The following is a 21,981-nucleotide window of genomic DNA, read 5'->3' on the forward strand; positions in this document are numbered from 1 at the left end:
AGTACCACAGGTCACTAAGCAGTGAGAACGGACCTGTTCTATCGCTGTCTTCATTTGTTTGTTTGAGATAGGGTCTTACTCTATAGCCCTGGCTGGCCTAGAACTTGCTATGGAGACTAGGCTGGCCTTGAGCTCACAGATGCCCACTTGTGTCTGCCTTTAGAGTGCTGGCATTAAAGGTGTGCATCACCATACTGGCCTTGCACCTGACTCTTTAAGAACACAGATACAGCCTGTGGGTTCCATCTCAATGGTACCTGACCTCTAATCCCGGGTCTCTACTGACAGACCATGTGACCCATGTCAAGTCATCCAGCCACTCTGAATCTATAGGGAAGGCAGGGTGTCATTGCCTCAAAGCGCTTAAGACAGTGTCCTGCATGTCCACAGGAGCACAGGCATATATTGTCCCACAGCCATTCATAAGCAGGCATAGGCCTGCCCTGATTGCTGGTTAGGCTAGTGTAGCCATGTGGTTCAGACAGGAGGACTGCTCTTACCCCAGCGTGACTGGTTTAAATGCACAGAATGGTCATATTTTCGAAAGAAATTCAAGTCCCTGTCCACTGCAGTAGGTTAGAAGCACCCACGGTTCACAGAGAAACACCAAAGACACTTTCTGCATAGATGTGCATGTACTCGGTTACACACACACACACACACACACACACACACACACACACCCTCCTTACTTGTCTCAGGGGTTGGAGCTTGAGCATGGAGAGAACAGGTGGGTATCCAGATGGGAAGCCAAGGATGGGGAAAGGGGCGGGGCTAAGGCTGGGCAAGGGAAGCTCGAAGGAGAAAGGCTGTGGAGCTTGCAGGGTATGCAGATAGGGAGAGAATGGGGCTAGGGCTGGGTTCTGAGGGTGGAGAGGTGCAGAAGCTGGCTTTGCACAGAGGACCTGAGGTTACTGAGGTGAACTGAACGGGAGAAGACAAGTCAGGGCAGAGCCAGGATCAGCGTTGGGCCAAGGTTACCTGCAGGAGATAGGATGAGAGGGTCATGGAGAATGAGGTGTGGTCTGGGTGAGGATCAGTGGTTGTCAGGGGACACCAGCAGTGAGGTCCTACATTTGTAGAGTAGGCAGTCTCTTGGATTCATGAGTACTTAGCGATTGCTTTTACACACACATGATATAGGAGGGCGTATTTATGGAGATGTTCCTGAAGGCTCATGGGAGGCGTACATAGGCTGACCCAGGCTCCGGTCTCTGGGCAGGTGGACAAGAGTAGCAGAGAGTTTAAACACCTAGCTCCCCTTTCCCTATGACCCTCCCATCCCATTGCCTGTGAGCATCCCCAGCCCTCCTCTGTAGGAACAGGGGTGTATAGGAGCCAGGACCAGGTGAGCAGGCAGAAGCAGCTTTGCAGTGAGGAGGTCTAGGGCGAGGGAACAGAGGTGGAAGGGTCTGGTGAACCAGGGCTATGGAGGGAAGTGGGAGCCTGCGGAGAAAGCTGGAACTCAGAAGACAATGGGAGTTGGCAATGACTTTGAGAAATGGTTTAAAGCTCTGTGAAACGAGTGTGCTGGGCACCCCCTTAAATGTCGCATAAATCCTGCTTAACCCATCCCTCCCACTTCTAAACCACCCTCTAAACGCAGTAACCAGCTGGACAGCCCCCTAACTTAAACCTGCTAAATGCCCCGCCCCCACCCCACCACCCCTCTTTGGGATGGTGAAGGAAGTGGGTCTCAGGCCTCAACAGCTTGACAAGATAAACCTGTCTAACCTCTGACCTTCCAGCTGTGGGTTTTTTATTTTTAATTCTTTATACTTCCCTTCCCTTTTCTTGGGTTTCCCTCTCCTCTGGGTTCCTCTCACCCCCAAGGGTGGGGCTGGCTCTGGACAGAGCCTAGGGAGGGGGCCCTGAGAGAGGAGGGGCCCAGCATTCTGTCCCTGGCTCCCTCCTTTCTGTTGAATGTGGCTGCTTGCTGGGGTCTCCTGAGAACTGCATAGTTAACTTTCTAAAGCCTGTGGACTGCGCTGCCTGAGAAACCTACTGTCTTTCTAAACTTTTCCAAGGGAACTTTGATAACGAGCGCCTGGCGATTGCTAGACAGAGAATCCCCTACCGGCTTGGTCGAGTAGTAGATGAATGGCTGCTCGACAAAGGTAATTAACCAGAATTAATTAACTAACTAACTAACTAACTAACTTTAAAAACACTATCTTAAAGGTGCAGAGCTCTCTCCCCCACCCCTTCACCTCTTTGTCATCCCAGGCCCAAGTGGAGGGTATTATCTGGGCAGGATGCTCCCTTCTCCCCCCTGCAGTCTGTCTGTCTGTTTCTGGGAGGTGGTTGGGAATAGGGAAGAGAAAGCCTGGTGTCTTCCTAGAGCGACCCTCAATGCCTGAAGATGGATGCACCCTCAGCTTGTGCTGAGCTAAGACATCTGCATCAGGAGGGGAACACAGGCTAGAAGGTCGGGTCTCTCTGACCAAGTTCACCTCAGGGGTTGTAGGAAGGTTTGGGGAGGAAGCAGGGCAGAGCCAGGAGAGAGGGGCTCAGAAGGGCGATCTGGAGGAGAACAGAAGAGCCACAGCCTCAGATCGGACTGAAAAATCCCAAAGGCCTTGCTTGGTCTCAGGCACCCTAGAAGTAGTCAGGCTGATGGCTGACTGGACGAAGGGAAGAAGACAGAGCAGGTTCCTAAGAGACCCTTATATGTAAGAGAGGTGTTACTGCCGCGCGAGAGGGGGAAGGGTCCTTGTCACCAGAAGTTGGGGGCTAAGGGCACAGCCATGTCATTCCCGTTGGAGGAGGGGCAAGCTCTGTACCTCTAAGGCTAAACTCTAGTGGGGAGCAGAAGTGCTAAAGCCCACTTAACCAGCTGATAACTGTGCATTAAATGTCCACGGGGCTTTCCCCGATAAAATCCCCCAATGTAACCTCCAGCCCCTGCACCCAGGGGCCTAAACACGCTGATAACCAGATGTCATAAACTCATAGCAGGACAAAAAAAAGTTAAAGGGACTGTAGCAGACATCGCTAAAACCTGCAGCCCTCAGCCACACTGGGCCGCTCTCTCCAGCGGGGTGAACTTTAACCCTTTGAGGCGTTCATGGCAGGCGGGGGCAGGGGCCATAGAAGCCATGGCTTCCTCCCCTTTACCTCCCCTCCCCTCCTAGAATCAGAAAGGCTGAGGGAGGAGCCTGGGCTGAGGCTGGGACAACTTGTGATACCTCCCCCCACCCCCACCCCCGACCCCCAACTTCTTAGGCAGATTGGGAGTGCTGTTGGAAGAAGAAGATAATCCAGGGTCAAGGGGGGGGAAGAGTTCCTTGACTTTCACTATGGCAGCCATGTCTTCTCTTTAAGCATGGATCTACTCTTCTAGAACATGGCAGGTTGAACTTCCCAAAGAAGAGGAGGAACTCACTCTTGGTGTGGCCTTTGGCCCAGAACTGACCCTGTGAGTCTAGCTCCCTCCTTGGTCTTTGCTCAGCCCACTCCAAGGACACCATGGGAGGAATAGGAATAGGCCAGTCTAGGGCAGGGCTGGGTGTTCTTGGAACGGATATTTTATTGTAAGTTGCTGGGATACAGTAGGTGCTCAATAAATGTTTATGGAATGCCTCCAGTTTCTACTTCCGAAAGATGCCTGGAGAAGCAATTCCAGGGCCGCCTCACAATAAAGAGACCTTAGTCAAATGGGTTTGGAGTGGAACAGGCTTCCTCCTATTAGAAGCCCACATGTGCATTAGTTTTGTAAGGGCTCTGAGAAGGCTTTTCAGAAGGGAATCTTTAGTGGAGAACTCGTCTGACGCTTCTCCTTTGTTCTTGTAATTTTTATGCAGCAGCCTTCCTTCCACCTTTGTGGGCTGGGCCCGGCCACAAATGAGAAAGATGGAGGGGACACCTTTACTTGAGCCAGAAGTAGGAGGGTCCTGGGGGAGGAGCGTCTGAGCAGGGGGCTGAGGAGACACACTAGTGACACATCCTTGGCTGGACAGGTGCTTGGGGGTCCTGGAGAGCCTGTGTTTCTAGAGAGGGTGTGTGTCACAAGTTGGACTGTCTCGGCCCAGGTTTGGGGGGCAGGGCTCCCAGGTTCCTAACTTTAAACCAGATCTCTAACGAGGCACTAACCAGAAGCTAACGAGGGCTAAGCCAGGTCTTAAATGAAAGCAGCTGTAGGTCCATGGGAGACTGGGGCAAAATCCTACTCCATCTGCCCCCCTCCCCAATAACATCAAAATCAACATTAAACCTAAACTTAAACATAATAAATGTCTTTTCTAAAAACCAAACCAAAACAACAAACTCAGAGGGTTAAACTGACCCCCAGGTCCACTAAAACCAAAGCAAGCAGCCAAGCCCCGAGCAGGGGTCATTCGGAGGTGTATATATATATATCACACTGCCAAGTGCAGGGCCAGATTGGAGCTGGAGCAGTTATATTGGCTGTCAGTGAGCGAAGCAAGGTCCCTTTAACATTTTCCATATCTGGGCTTGCACGACCATCTTGGGGGAAGGGCTCAGCTCACTGGGGCCTGCTTCCAGGGCAGTGGCTGGGCTTCAGTGGCTGGGCTTCAGCCAGGCAGGAGAAGCTAAGCAGCCTGGCCAGCCGTAGGGTGCTAATGGGTGGGGCCAGCCTGGAGCAGACCCATACAATCTGTCCTTCATCTTGCTGCCTCCTCTGCTCACACTCACAAACTCACCTTGGTCTGGCAGGCCCCCCTCTTGTCTCTGTCTCTGCCGCCACTGTCTACTGCTTCGGAGGACACCATGGCTTGAGGCTGGACATTGGGTGGGATGTTTGGGAGAATAGAGAGAGAAGATGGGGGTGGAATTGAAGGACAAAGAAGAGGGGTGATAAGCCCCCGAGTGGGATCAGTGGGGTGTGGGTGTAGATGGAGAGGCATCTGCATGGTGGGGTTAGGGGGTGACCAAGCTCCCTTTCCCAGCCCATGTGTGCCCTGGTGACCCTCTCCTGTGGGGGTCCCACAAGGCTGAGCTAGGGGCTCTGGTTAACAATGACTTTCCCTTGGTTGTCTGCCTCTTCCTCATTCCTTTCCCCATCCATGTGCTGGCTTCCTCCTGGCTTCCACACTCCCCCTCTCCCCCCTTCTCTCCACTCTCCATCCCTTCCTGGCCTCCCTGGATGCCTGCCTCTCCTCTGTCTGCCCCCTCACCCCATCCCCAACCCTCAGGACGCCAGCTGACCATCTTCAACAGCCAGGCTGCCATCAAGATAGGGGGCCGGGATCAGGGCCGCCCCTTCCAGGGCCAGGTGTCCGGCCTCTACTACAATGGGCTCAAGGTACTGGCGCTGGCCGCCGAGAGCGACCCCAATGTGCGGACCGAAGGCCACCTGCGCCTAGTAGGGGAAGGGCCGTCCGTGCTGCTCAGTGCAGAGACCACTGCCACCACTCTGCTGGCCGACATGGCCACCACCATCATGGAGACCACCACCACCATGGCCACCACCACTACTCGCCGGGGCCGCTCCCCCACAATGAGGGACAGCACCACCCAGGTGAGACCCTCCCCTCCTGGGTCTGGGAAGGTCCAAGGGTTGTTGGGGTTGGGGTGCTTGGTTCTGGAGACAACTGTTTCTCCCCTAGTGGTCTCAGTGACTGTTTAGGACAGGGAGGCCTTCACATAGTGATCAGGGGTATTGACTATATGAGGTGAGCACTGTTTCTAGGAGGTGTGGAGTTGTGGGCAGTTAACTGGAGAAGCTCTCCTACCCTAGCCAGGGGAAGGGAAGTCTTGATGAAGACTGTGGGAATATCGAGGAGAACAGCCAGAGCTTAGTGGGACGAGTGGAGTTGGAAAGTGGTATCTTGGGCAGAGATGCTACAGTGGAGTGGTGACATGCAATCTCCCAGGGCGGGAAGCCCCTCTCAGAGGCCGGTAGAGGCCAGGGGCAGCCTCTCCCTATGCTGGAGATGCTTTGGGTGAAACCTCAAGCTTTGGCTTCACAAAGCTTCTGCGTGTACTTTGAGCAAGCACTGAGGGCCACAGCCTGGCTGCCCTCAGCTTTGAGTGTGTGTGCAGAGCCCCCTGTGCTTTACCCCACATAAGATCCTCTGCCAGCTCAGGAGCTCCCTGGATCTGCTGGGAGCCTAGTGAAGGTCATACATGGGAGACAACGCTCGAGGGGCGGGCAGGCCTGGGTCCTGGGTGGTCTGAACTGAGTATGGGACTGCTCAGCAGCTGCGTTCCCTAGTGGTCACCAATGTCTGTGCTGAGTCCTGGTTGTGGAGAGCTTGTCCCAGCCTCAGTGACCTAGCTGCTTCAGCCCCACAGTGCTTCTGCCTGCCTCACCCTCCCCCGCCCCCCCCCCCCCCCCCCGCAGCCTGTAGGCTCAGTGGAATCTCAGGGTGTCCACAGGGACATATCTTTCCTTCACACCAGTCTGTCTTCAGCCTGTCTCAGGGCTGGGTTTGCTGTGTTCCAGGCTCTTTCCTGCCAGTCTGTCCTGCAGGGATCCTGGGGCTGGGCTGGCTGGAGAGAGACAAGATATCTATCTTCCTATCTATCCTCAAGGCCCAGAAACCTGAGGGTTCTGGATGCCCAGGGTTTCTTGTCTCACCTAGGCTGACTACTTGATCACACATGCCCTTCAAATTCCATCTAATTTTAGTAGAAGAGGGTAGGCAGACCAGCCGTGTGGTAAAGAGAGTGGACGGCCCCAGAGAGATCCTGGGTTGGGGGGGGGAGAGGGTCAAAGACATGGAAGGGAAGAGGACTTCATCCTTGGGCAAGGGCTGTTGGGTTGAAGTGGAACTTTGGGAGCTGCAGGTCAGGACCGTCTGACCCTGGCATCCTTGGCCTCCACACTGGCTCTCTCCTAATCTGTGGTCTCCCAGCTCCCTTACTCCTTGGACTTTGGGACTCCCTCCTTGGCTCTCTTTCCTGACCTCGCTGGACTTCCCCTCCCCCTCGAGCTCACTCATCTCAGGGATCCTCTTTCTTTGCAATCAGTAGAGAAAATGCTGACAAAGTCGACTCCTGTTGTCATGGCAACCATAGTCCTAATTATTGTGCGGAGCCTGGTTCTTTCTGTGGAAGGGGGTTGGGAAAGATTGAGAAGTGATGGGGTGGGGAAGCTGGAGATGGGAAACCCTCCAGACCCTGGCCCCTTCTCTGTGTCTGAGCCTCCTCAATACCCCTTGTCCCTACCTCAGGCACTCTGGACCTCTGGGAAACACCTTGCTGCCGAGGGTTGGCATCCCATCCCCTGGCTTCCTAGTGTAAGGGGCTCAATGCTTGTCTGATCTTTGGGAGCCACAGGGCTGGCTCTGTTTGTTATCCTTTAGCAAGGGAAACTGAGAGGCCAAGTCACCCAACAAATGGTGTGAAGGTTGGTCTTGGCCTTGGCCCTGTCTTCTGTGCTGCTGTTCTGTACCTTGGGAAGCAGCTGTGCGATCTGTTCACCCACTGGAACCCTCTCTTGCCCCACTCCTCCTCTTACCATCCCTCCTCCCTCAGAACACAGATGACCTTCTGGTGGCCTCGGCTGAGTGTCCAAGTGATGATGAGGACCTGGAGGAGTGTGAGCCTAGTACTGGTGAGTGCCTTTCCCCCCTCCCCTGCCCCGGGCCCCTTCAAGACGCTGCTGGGGAGGGGGGCGACTCTCTGCCACCTGGCCCCAGCCCAGGGCGCCCTGCAGGCTTTACTCTCTCCTAAAGTCCCTTTGTAACTTAGAAGACCCCAGGTCCCTCACATGCCCTCTGACAAGGCGTCTTTTGGTGTCCCATCCTTGGAGATAGTGAAGTCTTTAGCCTGGGCTCCTAGGGGAGGAGAGCCAAGATTTTCTGGGAGAAAAGAGGGAGATGTGGCTATAGAAACATGAGGAACTGCAACTCCCATGAGTCCTGAAATGGGAGGTGGGGAACTACAATTCCCATCAGGCCTCAGTCCAGAACTACAACTCCTATCAGCCCTGAAGCCTGGTGCTCTCTTGGGTCATTCATAGAGGTCTCTGTTGGTATTCCCTACCCAGCCTCAGGAACTTATCTGATGTTCTTGATGGGGTCCGAAAGATGTTGGGTCAAGCAGGGCAGTTGCTACATGGGACCTCTATATCTGGGAGTGCATTAGGTGGAGGTGTCCCTTAGACCAGACATGCTAGGGGAGAGCCTAGCTTGAGAGCCGCTGCAGAAGCTATGGGAAAGGGCCTCCTGAGTGGTGGCAACACAGGGACTGTGCTTAATGTTGCCAGCTGGAGCCAAGGCTACAGCTACAGAGAGCAACTGGGCAGGTTGGGGGTGAGCTTTGCATGCTGGCTGAGAGCATGGGGGTGGGGTGGCCTAGTGGTTGCCGGGCTGCTCATCTGAGCAGGTTGGCAGTGGCTGACAGGAACAGCAGGAGGTGGTCACTGGGGGTTGACAGCAGTACTGGTAAAAGGACTGGATGTGGCTGGGAGAGCTCTCAGTAGGGGAGCACAGGCCTTGGCTGCAGCCTGGATGAAATAGGAGCAGAGGGGCCACCTGCATCTCTTGCTTGGCTTCCCAGGGGCTTCTTTCTATCACCATGCCATGGTGGCACCTGAGCTGTGGGTTTCAGCGAGGCTGGGGCAAGTGCATGCAGGAATGGAGAAGGGCTATGAGTCTGACCTGAGGTCAGGGCTCTAGAGGGCCTACTAGCTCCATAGGAAACATTAAAGCTGAGAGCGGGCTACCCCAGATAGAGTGTGGGTAGATAGGTAGAATCATAGAGGAGCATTGGGGTTCTGGCCACAGAGCAGCAGTGGAAACCCCCATAACTAGAGGCTGATGGCCTCCGCCTCCATTCCTCTCCTCCCCAGTAGTCGAGAGCTGAGTGGGGTTGTTCTGTGGTCCTGGGCATGAGCATTCATGGGAGGCGCCAGCTGCTAGGCAGGAAAGATCTCAGTGTCCACAGCTCAGGGCTTGTGCCTCTGAAAACACATGCTCTCCTCTGCAGGAGGCCCCTGTGCTGGGAGCCACCCCTCCATCTCTTCACCCTGCAGCCCAACTATTACCTTGGGAGACTTTGGGGATGTGGCAGAGTCGACCCACAACCCCCTCAGCACTGCCTAATCCATCAAAGCTATAGGCAGTGTGCAGGAATACCTACAGCCTGACATCCTCCAGCAAGCTTTGCTCCAAGTGGCTGTGAGGAATGACCTGTGAGGGCTCTGGGATCGGACCATGCAATGGGGAAGTGTGCAGCTTCAGTTCTCATTCTGGGACACAGACTCCATGCTGATAGGTTACTGCTCTCCCTCAACTCTGCAGAACCAGAGCACAGAACACAGATATATGACACACACACACACACACACACACACACACACACACACACACACATACAGACAGACACACACACACACACATAGACAGAGAGAGATACACACACACATACACACACACAAAAACACACACATACAGACAGACACAGACACACATAGACAGAGAAAGAGAGAGATACACACACACATACACACACACAAACACACACACATACAGACAGACACAGACACACACACACACATAGACAGAGAAAGAGAGATACACACACACACACACACACACACACACACACACACACACACACACACAGGCTATCCTAGGGCCATACTGGGAGAGTTGAGGGTCCCAGCCAAGAGTCTACCTAAAAGCATGGGCATGTCCTACAGTGTGCTCTCTGGTATCTTGAGCCATTTCAGGCTTTGTTAGAATAGGAGGGTAAGGTAGACCTGAAGTGGATGGGTCATCCGCCAAGTCAGAGCTCCCAGAGATCACTGAGAACTGTGAAATTCTCTGGTAAAAAAGAGCCATCATGCGAGGGGAAGACAGTGGAGGTAGAGGTGGAGGCTAGGGTCTGGCCCAGCTTTGAACATAAGCCCCAGAGGTAGGGCAGAGTGGACCTTGGGGTGCCCAGGGCTCACCTACATCATTCAAGCAATGGTCCCAAAATGCTCACTGTCCTCATCTCCCCATGGGAAGTCAGGCTGGCCTGCAACATGTTCTCTGCACCTCTTACCCTGGCCTCTGCAACTAGAGTCCATTTTGAGGCCCCAGGATAGGAAACCTTTTCTCACAGAGCATCAGGCTCCTGGTGAAGGAGGAGGCAGCCTGGCTAGTGACAGGCAGGCTGCTCAGAGCCTGAGCCTAGCTGGTCTGCCCTCCACAATTCCGGATCTTCGACCTGGGTAGGAGTGTGGTCCGGGAATCTTCCCTGTTCACCTCCCCACCCCTTCCACAGACTCCAGGCCCGTCCTCCTCCTTGTTTAGTGAGCCTTTCATCAGCACATTATTTTCCTGGAGGCTGGAGGTCCAGTCACACAGAATATTATTAGAATTCTTCCTAGTGGGAGTGCCTTTAAGGGACAAACACCTACATTTGGTAATGTGACACCACCCCTGCTAGCCCAGCTGTCCTGGCCCACACATTGTATTTCCAGCCCAGCCCTCGTAGGACTGTGGACTTTGCACCCCTGAGATGCATAGGAAGAACACAAAGTGTATATCCACAAGATGTATATCCACAGAGGCTCATGTCCATATGCACACACATGCTCCAACCAGGGTCACACTCGTATACCTATACATACAGATTTACATACTGCCTGGAAGCTCACATTCATTCATTCATTCATTCATTCATTCTCTCTCTCTCTCTCTCTCTCTTACACACACACACACACACACACACACACACACACACACACACACACACACACACACAAACCTAGAAGACTGCATGCAATTTACACTCAGATCACCAGAGGCAAACAGATCCTTAGACCCAAAGAGTCACATGTGTGGCCAGATATCCTGAAATCAATATTTCCTAGGAAATCCAGAGAAACACAGGGGATACAGTGGACACAGTCCCATGAAGCATGGTGTGGACCAGAGTCACTGAGTGTCTCATGTGCCTGCTTAGAGTTTCCAGAACACCTGGAGATGCCCAGACTCACAGCTGCTTGCCTGCCCAGCCCTCAGAGAGTCACCTGTACACATGCTCGGCTGCACGAAGGCTCCCACATCCAGTGCTGTGAGCCTTGAACCCACTCAGGGCCCTAATATGCTCAGGGCTACGTGGAAGTGCATGCTTAAACCCGCAGGAGAAACTCCCACACGCTCGCATCTGTTGATGTATACAGACATGCTCGGAGCCAAAAAGCCTCCTCATGCATCGTGTACTCTGGGCACGCACTGTGCATTTAGATCTTTGTGTGTATGCTCACTTGTGCTCAAGACTCACAGAGACATATGCCTTGTGACATGTCCTTGGACTCAGGGTTACACATCCGTGCTCAGTTCACAAAGGTGCACATCTGTGGACCGAGCCCCCTATGTAACACTTGCTCACATACGTGTATAGACCACAGTCCCACATATACACTCAGGTTGCCAGATGGCCACATGTTTCCTAACAGCAGACACAACATTTGTGTTCAGGCATGTATACAATTCGCTCACACTCAGGGAAGCATGCACACATCCACATCCACAGACATGCTTCTCGTGTCTGTGTGCACAGGGCTTATACTTCTGTCCATGGGTACTCAGCAAGACATACATGCCCATCTGTGGAGGGGTGTACTCATGGACCCACATGTTTGCCCACAGAAGGGGCCTCTACACACTGAGGTGTAGGTATGTACTAAGACTGAAGGAGCATGAGTACATGCTCTCAAAATGGAGTATAAGTGCTCGGATCCCAGAAGGCTGTGCTTATGTACACATCGGTTCAACCTCATGGACCTGCACCCCTCTACACTGTCCTCCTGAGATGCACACTCATCCATGTACACACACACACACACACATATACTTATCCTCAGACCTTGTGAAGCACGTGTACACAGACACACTCAGTTTCACAGGTGCATAGTCCACAGAGACACACATGTTGATCCGTGTCCACATTCATTCAGACCCCCAAAGAGGGGATGCACATGAACACAAATACACACACATACACACACACACACACACACACACACACACACAGGCCTAAAACAGCCCACACAGATGCTCACACACACAGGTGTAACTGTGTGCTCAGTGGCACCCATGCAGTGGCACATGAAAGGGCTCACGCTTATCTTAGATTTGTAGGTCATGTGTGTACTCAGACCCGGTTCAGAACAGTATCTGCCTTGTGTTCACTCTCAGAGGTCTGTACACAGTTATTAAACCACAAGGGCATACGACATGCTCAGGGCCAACCAGTTTTTTTTTTTCTTTTTTTTTTTTCGGAGCTGGGGACCGAACCCAGGGCCTTGCACTTCCTAGGCAAACGCTCTACCACTGGCGCTCTACCCCCGCCAACCAGTTTTGTAGAGACATATACACATGTCCTTAGGGTTGTATGCCTAGGAGCGTGCAAACACAAGCCTTCCTGTGCGTACAGGTTCCTATGGGCCCAGGCGAGCACCAGCAGCTTGCATTTACCCTACACGCACCCCTCCTCAGTGTCACCCGCCCATCAATGAGACCCTCAGAGGCATATGCAGGCTTCATTCCACTGGCACACGCATTTGATCAGATGCACAGAAACATGTGCTCGGATTCCGGAGCCTCCAGAGCGACTCCAGTGGCTAAAATGACACTCTGCTTCTGTGGTTTAACGGAGACCTGACACACAGTGCTTCTGATTGGTGGGAGCCTCGTAGTAATGACTCAGAGCCCGGTCTGCTTCCATCGGCTATGTCGTCTTTATCTCATGACTCCTCAAGGTGCGAGAATGAGCAAGGGGTCAGGAGTGGGAGGCTCCTCAGACTCGGCCCAGACAGGCTCTTCTAGCCCACATTGCACTCCAAACTTAGAGCTCAAGTTTGGGACCACAGGGAGCTTCTGAGATGGCTGTGAACCACCATCTTACCACGCTCCTAGGCACAGCCGCAGGCAGGTTTGGGAGCCAGCTAGAGAATGTTTTGCTTGGGTCTAGGATGTCCAGTCACCAGAGGTCTATTTAATTTTACCTCCTGTCCCAGAATGTCCCTTGCTGCCACTCCAAGGCTGGCAAACATCTCATCTCAGGAGGGTGTTTGTTTATTTCAAAGTAGTAGATGTCGGCTTACTCTGATCCAGCCAGACTTGCTGCTTCTGGTCTGCAGACTGTAAACTGAAAGGTAATTTATCTCACTGCTTCCAACACACCCTAGAGCAGAATGGTTCTGGGGAAGTAGCCCCTACAACAAAGGCTTGTCACAAAAGAAAGAGGTTGGGTACAGTGGTGAGCACTATACTTCTAGCACTCGAGGCGACAGGATTACAAGTTTGAGATCAACCTGGAGTCTATAGCAAGCCCTGTCTACTCCCCTCCTCCACGCACAAAAGAGCTGAGGGTAGGGAAAGTTGGACAACACATACAACATGCATGCCTGAGCATGGGGGAGGAAAGCCAGCAAGCAGGCAGGCTTTGCTCCTACAGTGGTAAGAACGGTGTCTCCAGTAACTCCTGCTTCTGTCTCTGGGAAGGCTTTAGGCTGCTGCTCTGGTGGGCAGAGTCTCCCATCTTCGTCCTCCATGGCCCTTTCAGAAGTGCGTTCTTGGGTGTGTGTAAGCGCGGACATCCCACACCAGCTTGCACATCTCTGGTGCTGTCCAGGCTTAGTCACAGCAGCCATACCGCAGCCCCCTCCTAAGCCCCGGACTCCATTCCCATGGCTTCTCTTGTTTCTTTGCCTATCCTCTTCACAGAGATATGGCTGTCTTGAGGACCTTTTAAATGGTAGGTGGGGAGACCACTCCTAAAACTGACCTTACTCAGTTGAGAAGGTCTCTGTCATTGACCCTTGTGCCCTTTCAGTCTTTACCCATGTGGAGACTGAGAGCAATGGCTCTTCTGACCCCTGCAGGAGTCACACCTTTCCTCCTCACCTCCCCGCCTGCAAGACAGCCAACCCTCGTTTAAGTTTATGTTGTAACAAGTTGCTAAAAGCAGAAAGTAAGAGTTGGCAGTCCTGGGCCCTGTCCCCACACTTTCCCTCAGCACCTCCCCCCGCAGGTTGGCACAGGCAATGTTTGCACCAAATGTTGTACCGCAGTGGCATGTGGATTTTCGTCTTTTCTACTTCCTATCCTTCCCCCGATTGTCAACTCGAACGCTGTGACATTTCGTTATCACAACATCATGACATTTTTAGGGGCCAAAGCTTGTATGAGACAACATTCATCTCTGTAACAGATAAGCCCTGAATCTCAGTGGTTATAGCAAGAGAACGTTCTCACTCAGATGGACACGTCCTGGGCTCTGCCCAGAGGGCACGTTAGTAATCCACCCTCCTTCCATCTGTGGCACCTCCAGTTTTTCTTTTTTTTCCCGGAGCTGAGGACCGAACCCAGGGCCTTGCGCTTGCTAGGCAAGCGCCCTACCACTGAGCTAAATCCCCAACCCCGGCACCTCCACTTTTAACACAGCATGTCCAAGGTCACCGTTGTAGGGAGCACTGGAGGCTGTTAGGGACAAAGAACTGGACAGGGCTAACACCAAACAACTGAGCCATACTCAACTGCTAGGGTTGCTGAGAGATGAAGTCTAGATGTCAAGGTTTGGAGGGAATGTGTTTATTTTATGGGGTAATACACGGTTTGTGCTCAGAGCCAAGGTATTTTGCTTGTGTATTCTGAAGAACACGTTCACACAGCATGGACACAAAGTACATACCTCAGACTCATGGGCAGCAGACAGGAGAGTCCCATTCACATGCACGCATCTGTTCACACTCACTGACACACACGCAGGCATTTCAGATCCACGAAGGCTACTGTGCTTCGGAATTTATGCTCACGGATAGAGAAACACACACCTTCATGGGGATCTGCATCTGAGTGTGCGTGCTCCTAAACATGTGTCCACATCCTCCTACCGAGTAACTCACTGTCTCTGACCATGAAACCGCTCTGGCCTCCGCCCTTGCTAAGCTGGCATTACAGGTACGGAGGGCTACCATCCTTCAGGCTACAGCCCACAGTGGCATACTTCTCTGCTCCAGCAGGTGAGTAGGGATGGAATCTAGCCAGCGTTCCGTTTGCTTAGCAGTGTGTCCTGGGCCCTGCGTTGGGCTGCTTTCACCAATGCTGTGGGCATGTGGCTTGGCATGTCATGACCTACAGGGCTTTTCAGATATAAGAGCTGCCTGTCCTCCTAATCTACTGAAATGCTTACATTCTCGCCTCTCACAGCTTGGGTGGATGGGCTCGATGCCAGCAGATGGCTTAGCCTGAGTCACTCAGATTCTCAATTTCAGACTCTGCTGTGGGGTAGACGTTTCTGACTGGATAGAAGTTAGGGTTCATAGGTAGATTTTTTTTTTTTTAGACAGGGTTAGACACTGTAATCCAAGCTGACGTCAAACTCACGGATTCGTGGTGATACTCCTGCCTCAGCTTCCTGAGCAATGTAATGGACAGGTACGAGCCACTGCACAGAGCTTCGTGGATCCGTTTCTAACCAAGGCTCCTGTGCCTTGACGGTTGAAAGGGCCCAGCTTACTTTGTGTGAGTGCCCTGGGGAGGAAAGAGTTGAGATGGAAGAACTGCTTGGGACCGGCTGGTGGTGTCCAGTCAGAACGGAACTCTAGCAAGTGGACCCAATGTACAGTGAAGTGTCCCATTTCCTTAGGATAAGAAGAGACGGGCGGTGGCTCTCATAAGTATGCACCTGTGTTTTGCAACTCCTGCAGCTACCAGATGCGAGAGAGGGGCTAAGGGCTGCCTGGGGTTCTTTAGTCATAGTCTGATGGCTTCAGGGGTCACAGTCTCCTGTTTGTCTCCCAGTGATGCAGAGCTGATCACAGGACCCCCAACATCATGAGTCACCTTGAGTGTTCCCTCTGCTCAAAAGCCTACTGGGAGGGCCAGCAGTGGGACCATTCCAGCCAGAAGCCTCTGGGCATCCTCCCTTGCTCAGGCCCTGCTGACTCCTTCCCAGTAGAGTTTTCTAGATCTTTCCTGGACCAGTGCCCCAGGGAAACTCATACATTGATGACTCCAGGGCCCCGTAGACCAGGCCAGGGCAGTGCAGGGGAGTCATGTGACATTCTCCATGGTTTATCACTCTGAAAGGGGTTTGTGTGGAGGTATCGGGCACACAGAGGAGGTAGTATCAGGGAGAGAGAGAGAGAGACAGAGACAGAGACAGAGACAGAGACAGAGACAGAGAGAGATGCTGCTCTTTGCAAAGAGCACATTGGCAGAATCATGGGAGATATGGCCGCAAACCACCGATAGAGAAAAGCTGGGAGAGCCTCCAAGGGGAAGAGGACTGAAGAGATAAGGCTGCGATCTGAAAAGGGAGCTAGGGTGGGCTGTGGGGCCTGGATGAGGGTGATCCAGAACGCCCGTGTGTCCCGAGGACTAGTGCATTGGGGCAAATGGTTGTGGGAGCTACACAGGCGGGACAGGATATGTGTGGTCCAGGCCTGAATCCGCCATCTGCCCTCACCCAGCTGGAGGCAACAGGTTGGTAAAGAGCCAAGATCTGTGCCCTGGTCGTTCTGAGGAGCTGCACTAACAATATTTCACTGTGTCCCTAGTGATGGCCGGCTGGTAGAAGATCACAAGTCGGGTCAGGGAAAGCCTTGATGCTGGAGTTTCTGAGGGCGCTGGGAACTCAGTCTAAGATGCAAAGACGGCAGGGCTTCTAGAGGGTGGAAGGCAGGCCTGAGAACACGGTGGAAAGACTGCCAGGCGTAGCTCTCAGCAGTGCCTGTTGCCCAGAAAGGTGGGGCAAAGCTGTGCAAACTCAGCCTGTAAAAGGTGCTCTATGCTTCCCCACGGACCTGGCCCACCTTAGAGGGAATGCTAGGGGACTTGCTGTTCATTTCCCCCTGTAGAGCTCTTTGCCAGGCCTGCTGCTGGCTGCTAGTTAGAAGGACAGATGGCACTCAGGCCTGTGGGCCTTCCCTGGCAGTTAGTCAGACTTGAGCCTCCAAGAGTAGGAAGACAGTGTCAGAGGCACCGGGGGTAGAGGGCACCTTCTGGGCTCAGCCTGGGAAATGAGGTAGTGGCTGGATTCTGAGCATTGGGAGCTATCCATAGGGAGCCTGTTCTGAATAGAGGGTGAAGGTCGTGAGACAAGAGGTAGCATGGATGGGCAGGAATGACCTAGATGAGCTCAGAACTCACGCAGGGAGGAGGTCCTGCTATGATTAGGCCCATGCTGTTACTACTTGAAGAGCCACGAGCCTTCCTGTAAGCAGTTTGTCCCTGTTCAGGGATGAGGACATTGGGAATGGGAGGAACGTGGGAATGGAAGAATGCACCATGTTACCACATACACTAGAGAGCCCATCAGGTCAGGCTTTGGTCAGGCTGATGACAACACTTTGGGAAAGGACATGTTCCTAGCATGGGTCTCCAGTGATGGACAGCTGAATGAAAAAATCATTAGCTGGGTTAGGGCAAGTTTTGACCCTGGAGTACCCACTAGTGGCTTAGTCTATGAAGGTGAAAGGCAGAGTGGGTAGAGGGTAGGAGCCAGGCCAGGCCAGTGGTTGGGAATGAAGCCTTGCTAGGCCTAACTGGGTCTGAAGCTCACTTCCTTAGTTTATTTATTTTGGTTATCGAAACAGAGTCTCACATACCATAGACTGACCAGAACTTGCTATGTAATTGAAGATGACCTTGACCTGATCTTCCTGCCTCCGCCTCCTGAGTGCTGGAATCACAAGCACGTGCCACCATGTATGACAAGATTCTAGTTTTATAGAGGAGGACTGGGGCCCGATGGGGGCAGGGCATGTCTGTAGTCACATAGGAATTCAGTTGATACAATATAGCCTCCAGGTTGGAGTCGCGGGTGAGCAGCCTTGCCAGTCTCCTAGAGGCATGAGGGCGATGGTCCATACTTTCCCGACCCTTTTGCTGCCGTCTGGAAGTCACAGAAGGAACTGGCCAATTCATTCATTCACCTCACTGGGAAGTTGAGGGATGGGATCTATTAGTGGTAGAGCCAGAGTGCTTTGCCTGGCGTCCGTGAAGTCCTCCTGGCTTCCATTAGCAGAACTGCACAATACTGGCTGCACAAAACATTCTCCACTCTTGGGTCAAGATTTCATATGACCAGGTCTGGGGAGGGTTAGAAACTCATGGGCTCTAAACTTTGTGGTGTAAGGGAACTCGATGGGAAGGAAGTATGCTTGAGAGCCTTGGTAAGGTTTCTCCTTTAGTGGCAAGGCCTTGCTATGGCCTCCATGAGACTAATGGAGCTGCGGGTGGAAAATTTCAACAGAGGTGTTTAAGGAGTTAAGCCAACCAGAAGGCTAGGGTAGGTAGAGCAGAGAAGGCTCTGAATGTGAGACTCAGCCTGGCTGCCGGATCTGCTAATGAAAGCCCTGGCATGATTACAAGAGAGAGGTAGAAGACTGGGTGCAGACACCAAGTGAAGTAGTCAGGTAGGGGTTGGGCATAGGCTGGGCTGGAGGTAGAGCCAGAGAGGAAATCTTCAACCTCATTACCGAAAGGACCAGAGGCAACCTCCAAAGCCAGAGTTTGAGCCCTCCTTACAGCATAAAGTTTGCTATTCAGCTCCTGTCTACCAGAGGTCAGAGGCTCACTGACTTTTTTTAGAGAAGAGACCCAGGAGGCTGATGGGAGTTGTAGCTGTTGACCCAGAGACAGATGGGAGTTGTAGTTCATACCCCCTTAAAAGGGCTAACGGGACCTATAGTTGCCGCCCGTAGGGAGCTCATGGGAATTGCAGTTTCTGCCTGGGGTACTCAAGTTATCAGACTTAAAGACAAAACAATACCCACTCCTTACCACAGGCCTTCCCAATTAGTTATCCTGGGCCCTAGTTTAGCTAGCGTGTCCCCACCCGCCCCCCATCCCCCGATGGCTGTGTATGTATTTTCTTTTCTTTTTTTGCTTTCTCCTTCTTTCCGTTGTTTTATTATTGTTTTAACAATAATAAGAGGGCCAGAGGCAGTCATAACCTGGCCAGGTTCTGGCGGTCCATGGGGGTACGGGGAGGGGGTTGGGGGGAAGTCAGTGGGGGTCAGAGGTGGAGGGTGAAGAAAGTGGAGAGTTAGGATTAGCTCAGTAATCACATGACCTCTGCCCTCACTCACTCTCTGTCCTTCCGCACTCATTCCCAATCTTCCCCACCTCCATGCATCTTCTGAGCTTTTCACTACCTCCCAGAATCCTAAGGGACAAACCCCAGCTCCTGTGTGTCTGGCCTTCCCTGCCCACTGTTCCACACAAGCATTCCCGTTTAAAGTTTCCTCTGAAGGCCCTGCCGAAATTGGCTCTGAGGTCCTTTCCATGGCCAGCCCCCTCCTCAACAGTTCACACACACATAGGCATGCCATCGTCTCTCCTTTCTGTGGCCTCCATTGACCCTTCCTGTTCCCACGATGTCACAGAATGGTGCCACTTCCCCAGATCCAACCCGCAAGCACTGTGCAAATTTCAGCCTCGTGTTCAATGAGGGGGAAGAGGGCTAGAGAGAGGGAGGAGAGTGAGCTTTCTGGAGGAAGCAGGCTGTCCAGGGAGTGATTCAGGGAGGGAGATGCCAAACAGATAGACAGAAAACGTTGTTCGGAAAAGTTGTTTTTTCTTATTTTTTTCGGGAGAACCCGCTTACACAGCTCTGTTTGTAATTTTTTTCTTCATGCTAAAATCACACGGCCTATTTGTTGATGTAAGTTGCCTGAATTCCGTGGTATGCTATCTTCTTTTTTAAAAAAAGCAAAAAAAAAAAAAAAGCAAAAAGAAATATATATAAAACACCCTAAAAGATACTGTCGTTAGGTTTGTTTAAATGCTGCTGTTGTATGTTTTTAAAGCCTTAAACCAGTAGAAAAAAAATTCCGTTTCTTTTCAATTTCCTTTCCTTTCTGTTCCGTTTGGTTTCTTAAGATGAAACGAAAAGACCAAAACCCAGAGTCACAGAGCCCGCGCGTGGGGTGCCCAGGGCATCCGAGCCGCAGCCCGCTTAAAGCGCAGGCGCTGGCCGGCTGGCGGGCGGGCCCGGCCCGCGTAGTCTCCGCCAAAGCCAATTGTACCGATTTGGGTGTGAGGCTGTTGTTTCTCTCTCTGTGCCGGCCGCCCGCGCCCCGGCCCTCGCTGACGCCCTCTCTTCTCTCTTCTCTTTCTTTTTCTAGGAGGAGAGTTAATATTGCCCATTATCACGGAGGACTCCTTAGACCCCCCTCCCGTGGCCACCCGGTCCCCCTTCGTGCCCCCGCCCCCCACCTTCTACCCCTTTCTCACGGGCGTGGGTGCCACCCAAGACACCCTGCCTCCGCCCGCCGCGCGCCGCCCGTCCTCCGGGGGCCCGTGTCAGGCCGAGCGCGACGACAGCGACTGCGAGGAGCCCGTGGAAGCCTCGGGCTTCGCCTCCGGGGAGGTCTTTGACTCCAGCCTCCCCCCCACGGACGACGAGGACTTTTACACCACCTTCCCCTTGGTCACGGACCGCACCACCCTCCTGTCACCCCGCAAGCCCGCGCCCCGACCTAACCTCAGGACAGATGGGGCCACGGGCGCCCCCGGGGTGCTACTTGCGCCCTCCGCCCCAGCCCCCAACCTGCCCGCGGGCAAAATGAACCACCGAGACCCACTGCAGCCGCTGCTGGAGAACCCACCCCTGGGGCCTGGGGTCCCCACGGCCTTCGAGCCGCGGCGGCCGCCTCCCCTGCGCCCCGGCGTGACCTCAGTCCCCGGTTTCCCCCGTCTGCCCACAGCCAACCCCACGGGTCCGGGGGAGCGCGGCCCGCCGGGCGCGGTGGAAGTGATCCGCGAATCCAGCAGCACCACGGGCATGGTGGTGGGCATCGTGGCGGCGGCGGCGCTCTGCATCCTTATCCTTCTCTACGCCATGTACAAGTACCGCAACCGCGACGAGGGCTCCTACCAAGTGGACCAGAGCCGGAATTACATCAGTAACTCGGCCCAGAGCAATGGGGCAGTGGTGAAGGAGAAGGCCCCCGCTGCCCCCAAGACGCCCAGCAAGGCCAAGAAGAACAAAGACAAAGAGTATTACGTCTGAGCACCCAGTCCAGGCACCGCGCCCCACTGCCAGCTGCTCCTCCCGGGAAGGCCCGGGAGGAGGGTGCGGCCCTCTCCCTGCAGGGGGATCTGGGGACCCTCTCCCCGGCTGCCTCAGGCTTCTCCCACGAAGAGGAAACGCAAAAAGAAAAGGAATATAACTACTACGTGCTCATCCCCTTCCCTCCCACTGCCCTCGGCGCCGCACTGTCAGCTCTGGGGCTGGCTGTCCTCCGCTCTGCGCCTGTCAGGCAGGGCACGTGCTCACAGCCCTGGGTTGATTTATTTTTTTAAGGGGCGTAGTTTTATTTTGGTGGGGCTGGGCGGGAAGGAAGGCTGGGGTTTTGTAAAGTGTCCACTGCGCCGTTCGTTTATTTCCCTCGATTTTCTTCTTCCTCCCAGCTCCTCCCGCCTTCCTTCTTCGCAGCCCTCCTGTCCTGGTTCAGGCTTGCTGTGTCTTTTGTCCCTACCCTCCTCCACCCCATCCCCCCTTTCTTTCCTTTTCTTTTCTCTTCTTTTCCTTTCTTTCTTTTTTAAATTCTGTTTTCTCTGCTTCCCTTCCTTTGGGTTTCCAGAGTCGCTGGGAGAAGAAGGGTGGGCTTGGGTGGCTGGGGCCGGGCAGTGGGGCTCATTCCCCTGGTGCCGCAAGTCCCCTCGTGAGGAGAAACTCCTGCCTGGGTCTGCCCAAGGATTGGGCTTGGACCTGGCCAAGGCCTGTTGTGTGTGTCGCTGCCGGGCAACGTGCATTGCTGGGAAGCCGCTGGAGGAGCGGGGTGGGGGGCGGGGGGAGGGGGAAAGGCAAATGCAGATATATATTAAAAACAAATAACCGAGGTACCAGAGCTGCGTCTGTGGCACCAGCTCGCTGCAGGCGCAGAGGATGGTGGGAGTGAGGCTGTGTCTGCGGATGGCTGGGGTCACTTCTCCGCCCATGGGCTCCCTGCTCCCCCAGTTTTTTTTCTCTTTGTTAACAAATGTGTCTGAGTCTTGGAAAACACCCCAAACCCGGAAATGTGTGGGAAAAAGAAAACAAAAACTTTCCAAATTCCAA

The 21,981-nt window shown here is 53.5% G+C and overlaps 1 protein-coding gene across 27 annotated transcripts in view; it reads left to right on the plus strand.

Annotated features, from left to right (window-relative positions):
* Positions 1-21,981, plus strand: part of Nrxn2 (neurexin 2) — a 115,854-nt gene extending 93,873 nt beyond the window's left edge. For 13 of the 27 annotated variants that reach the window (NM_053846.2, XM_017588661.3, XM_017588666.3 and 10 more), the window contains 4 exons: positions 2,028-2,117; positions 5,157-5,482; positions 7,444-7,522; positions 20,045-21,981. In NM_053846.2, coding sequence (NP_446298.2) covers positions 2,028-2,117; positions 5,157-5,482; positions 7,444-7,522; positions 20,045-20,931 — 1,382 coding nt within the window. In that variant the 3' untranslated portion in view covers positions 20,932-21,981. The remainder of the gene's footprint in view (positions 1-2,027; positions 2,118-5,156; positions 5,483-7,443; positions 7,523-20,044) is intronic. The other 14 variants (XM_017588669.3, XM_039110513.2, XM_008760062.4 and 11 more) reach the window with 3 other exon arrangements.

This window comes from Rattus norvegicus, chromosome 1 (genome assembly GCF_036323735.1).
Source record: "Rattus norvegicus strain BN/NHsdMcwi chromosome 1, GRCr8, whole genome shotgun sequence".
NCBI lineage: Eukaryota > Metazoa > Chordata > Mammalia > Rodentia > Muridae > Rattus > Rattus norvegicus.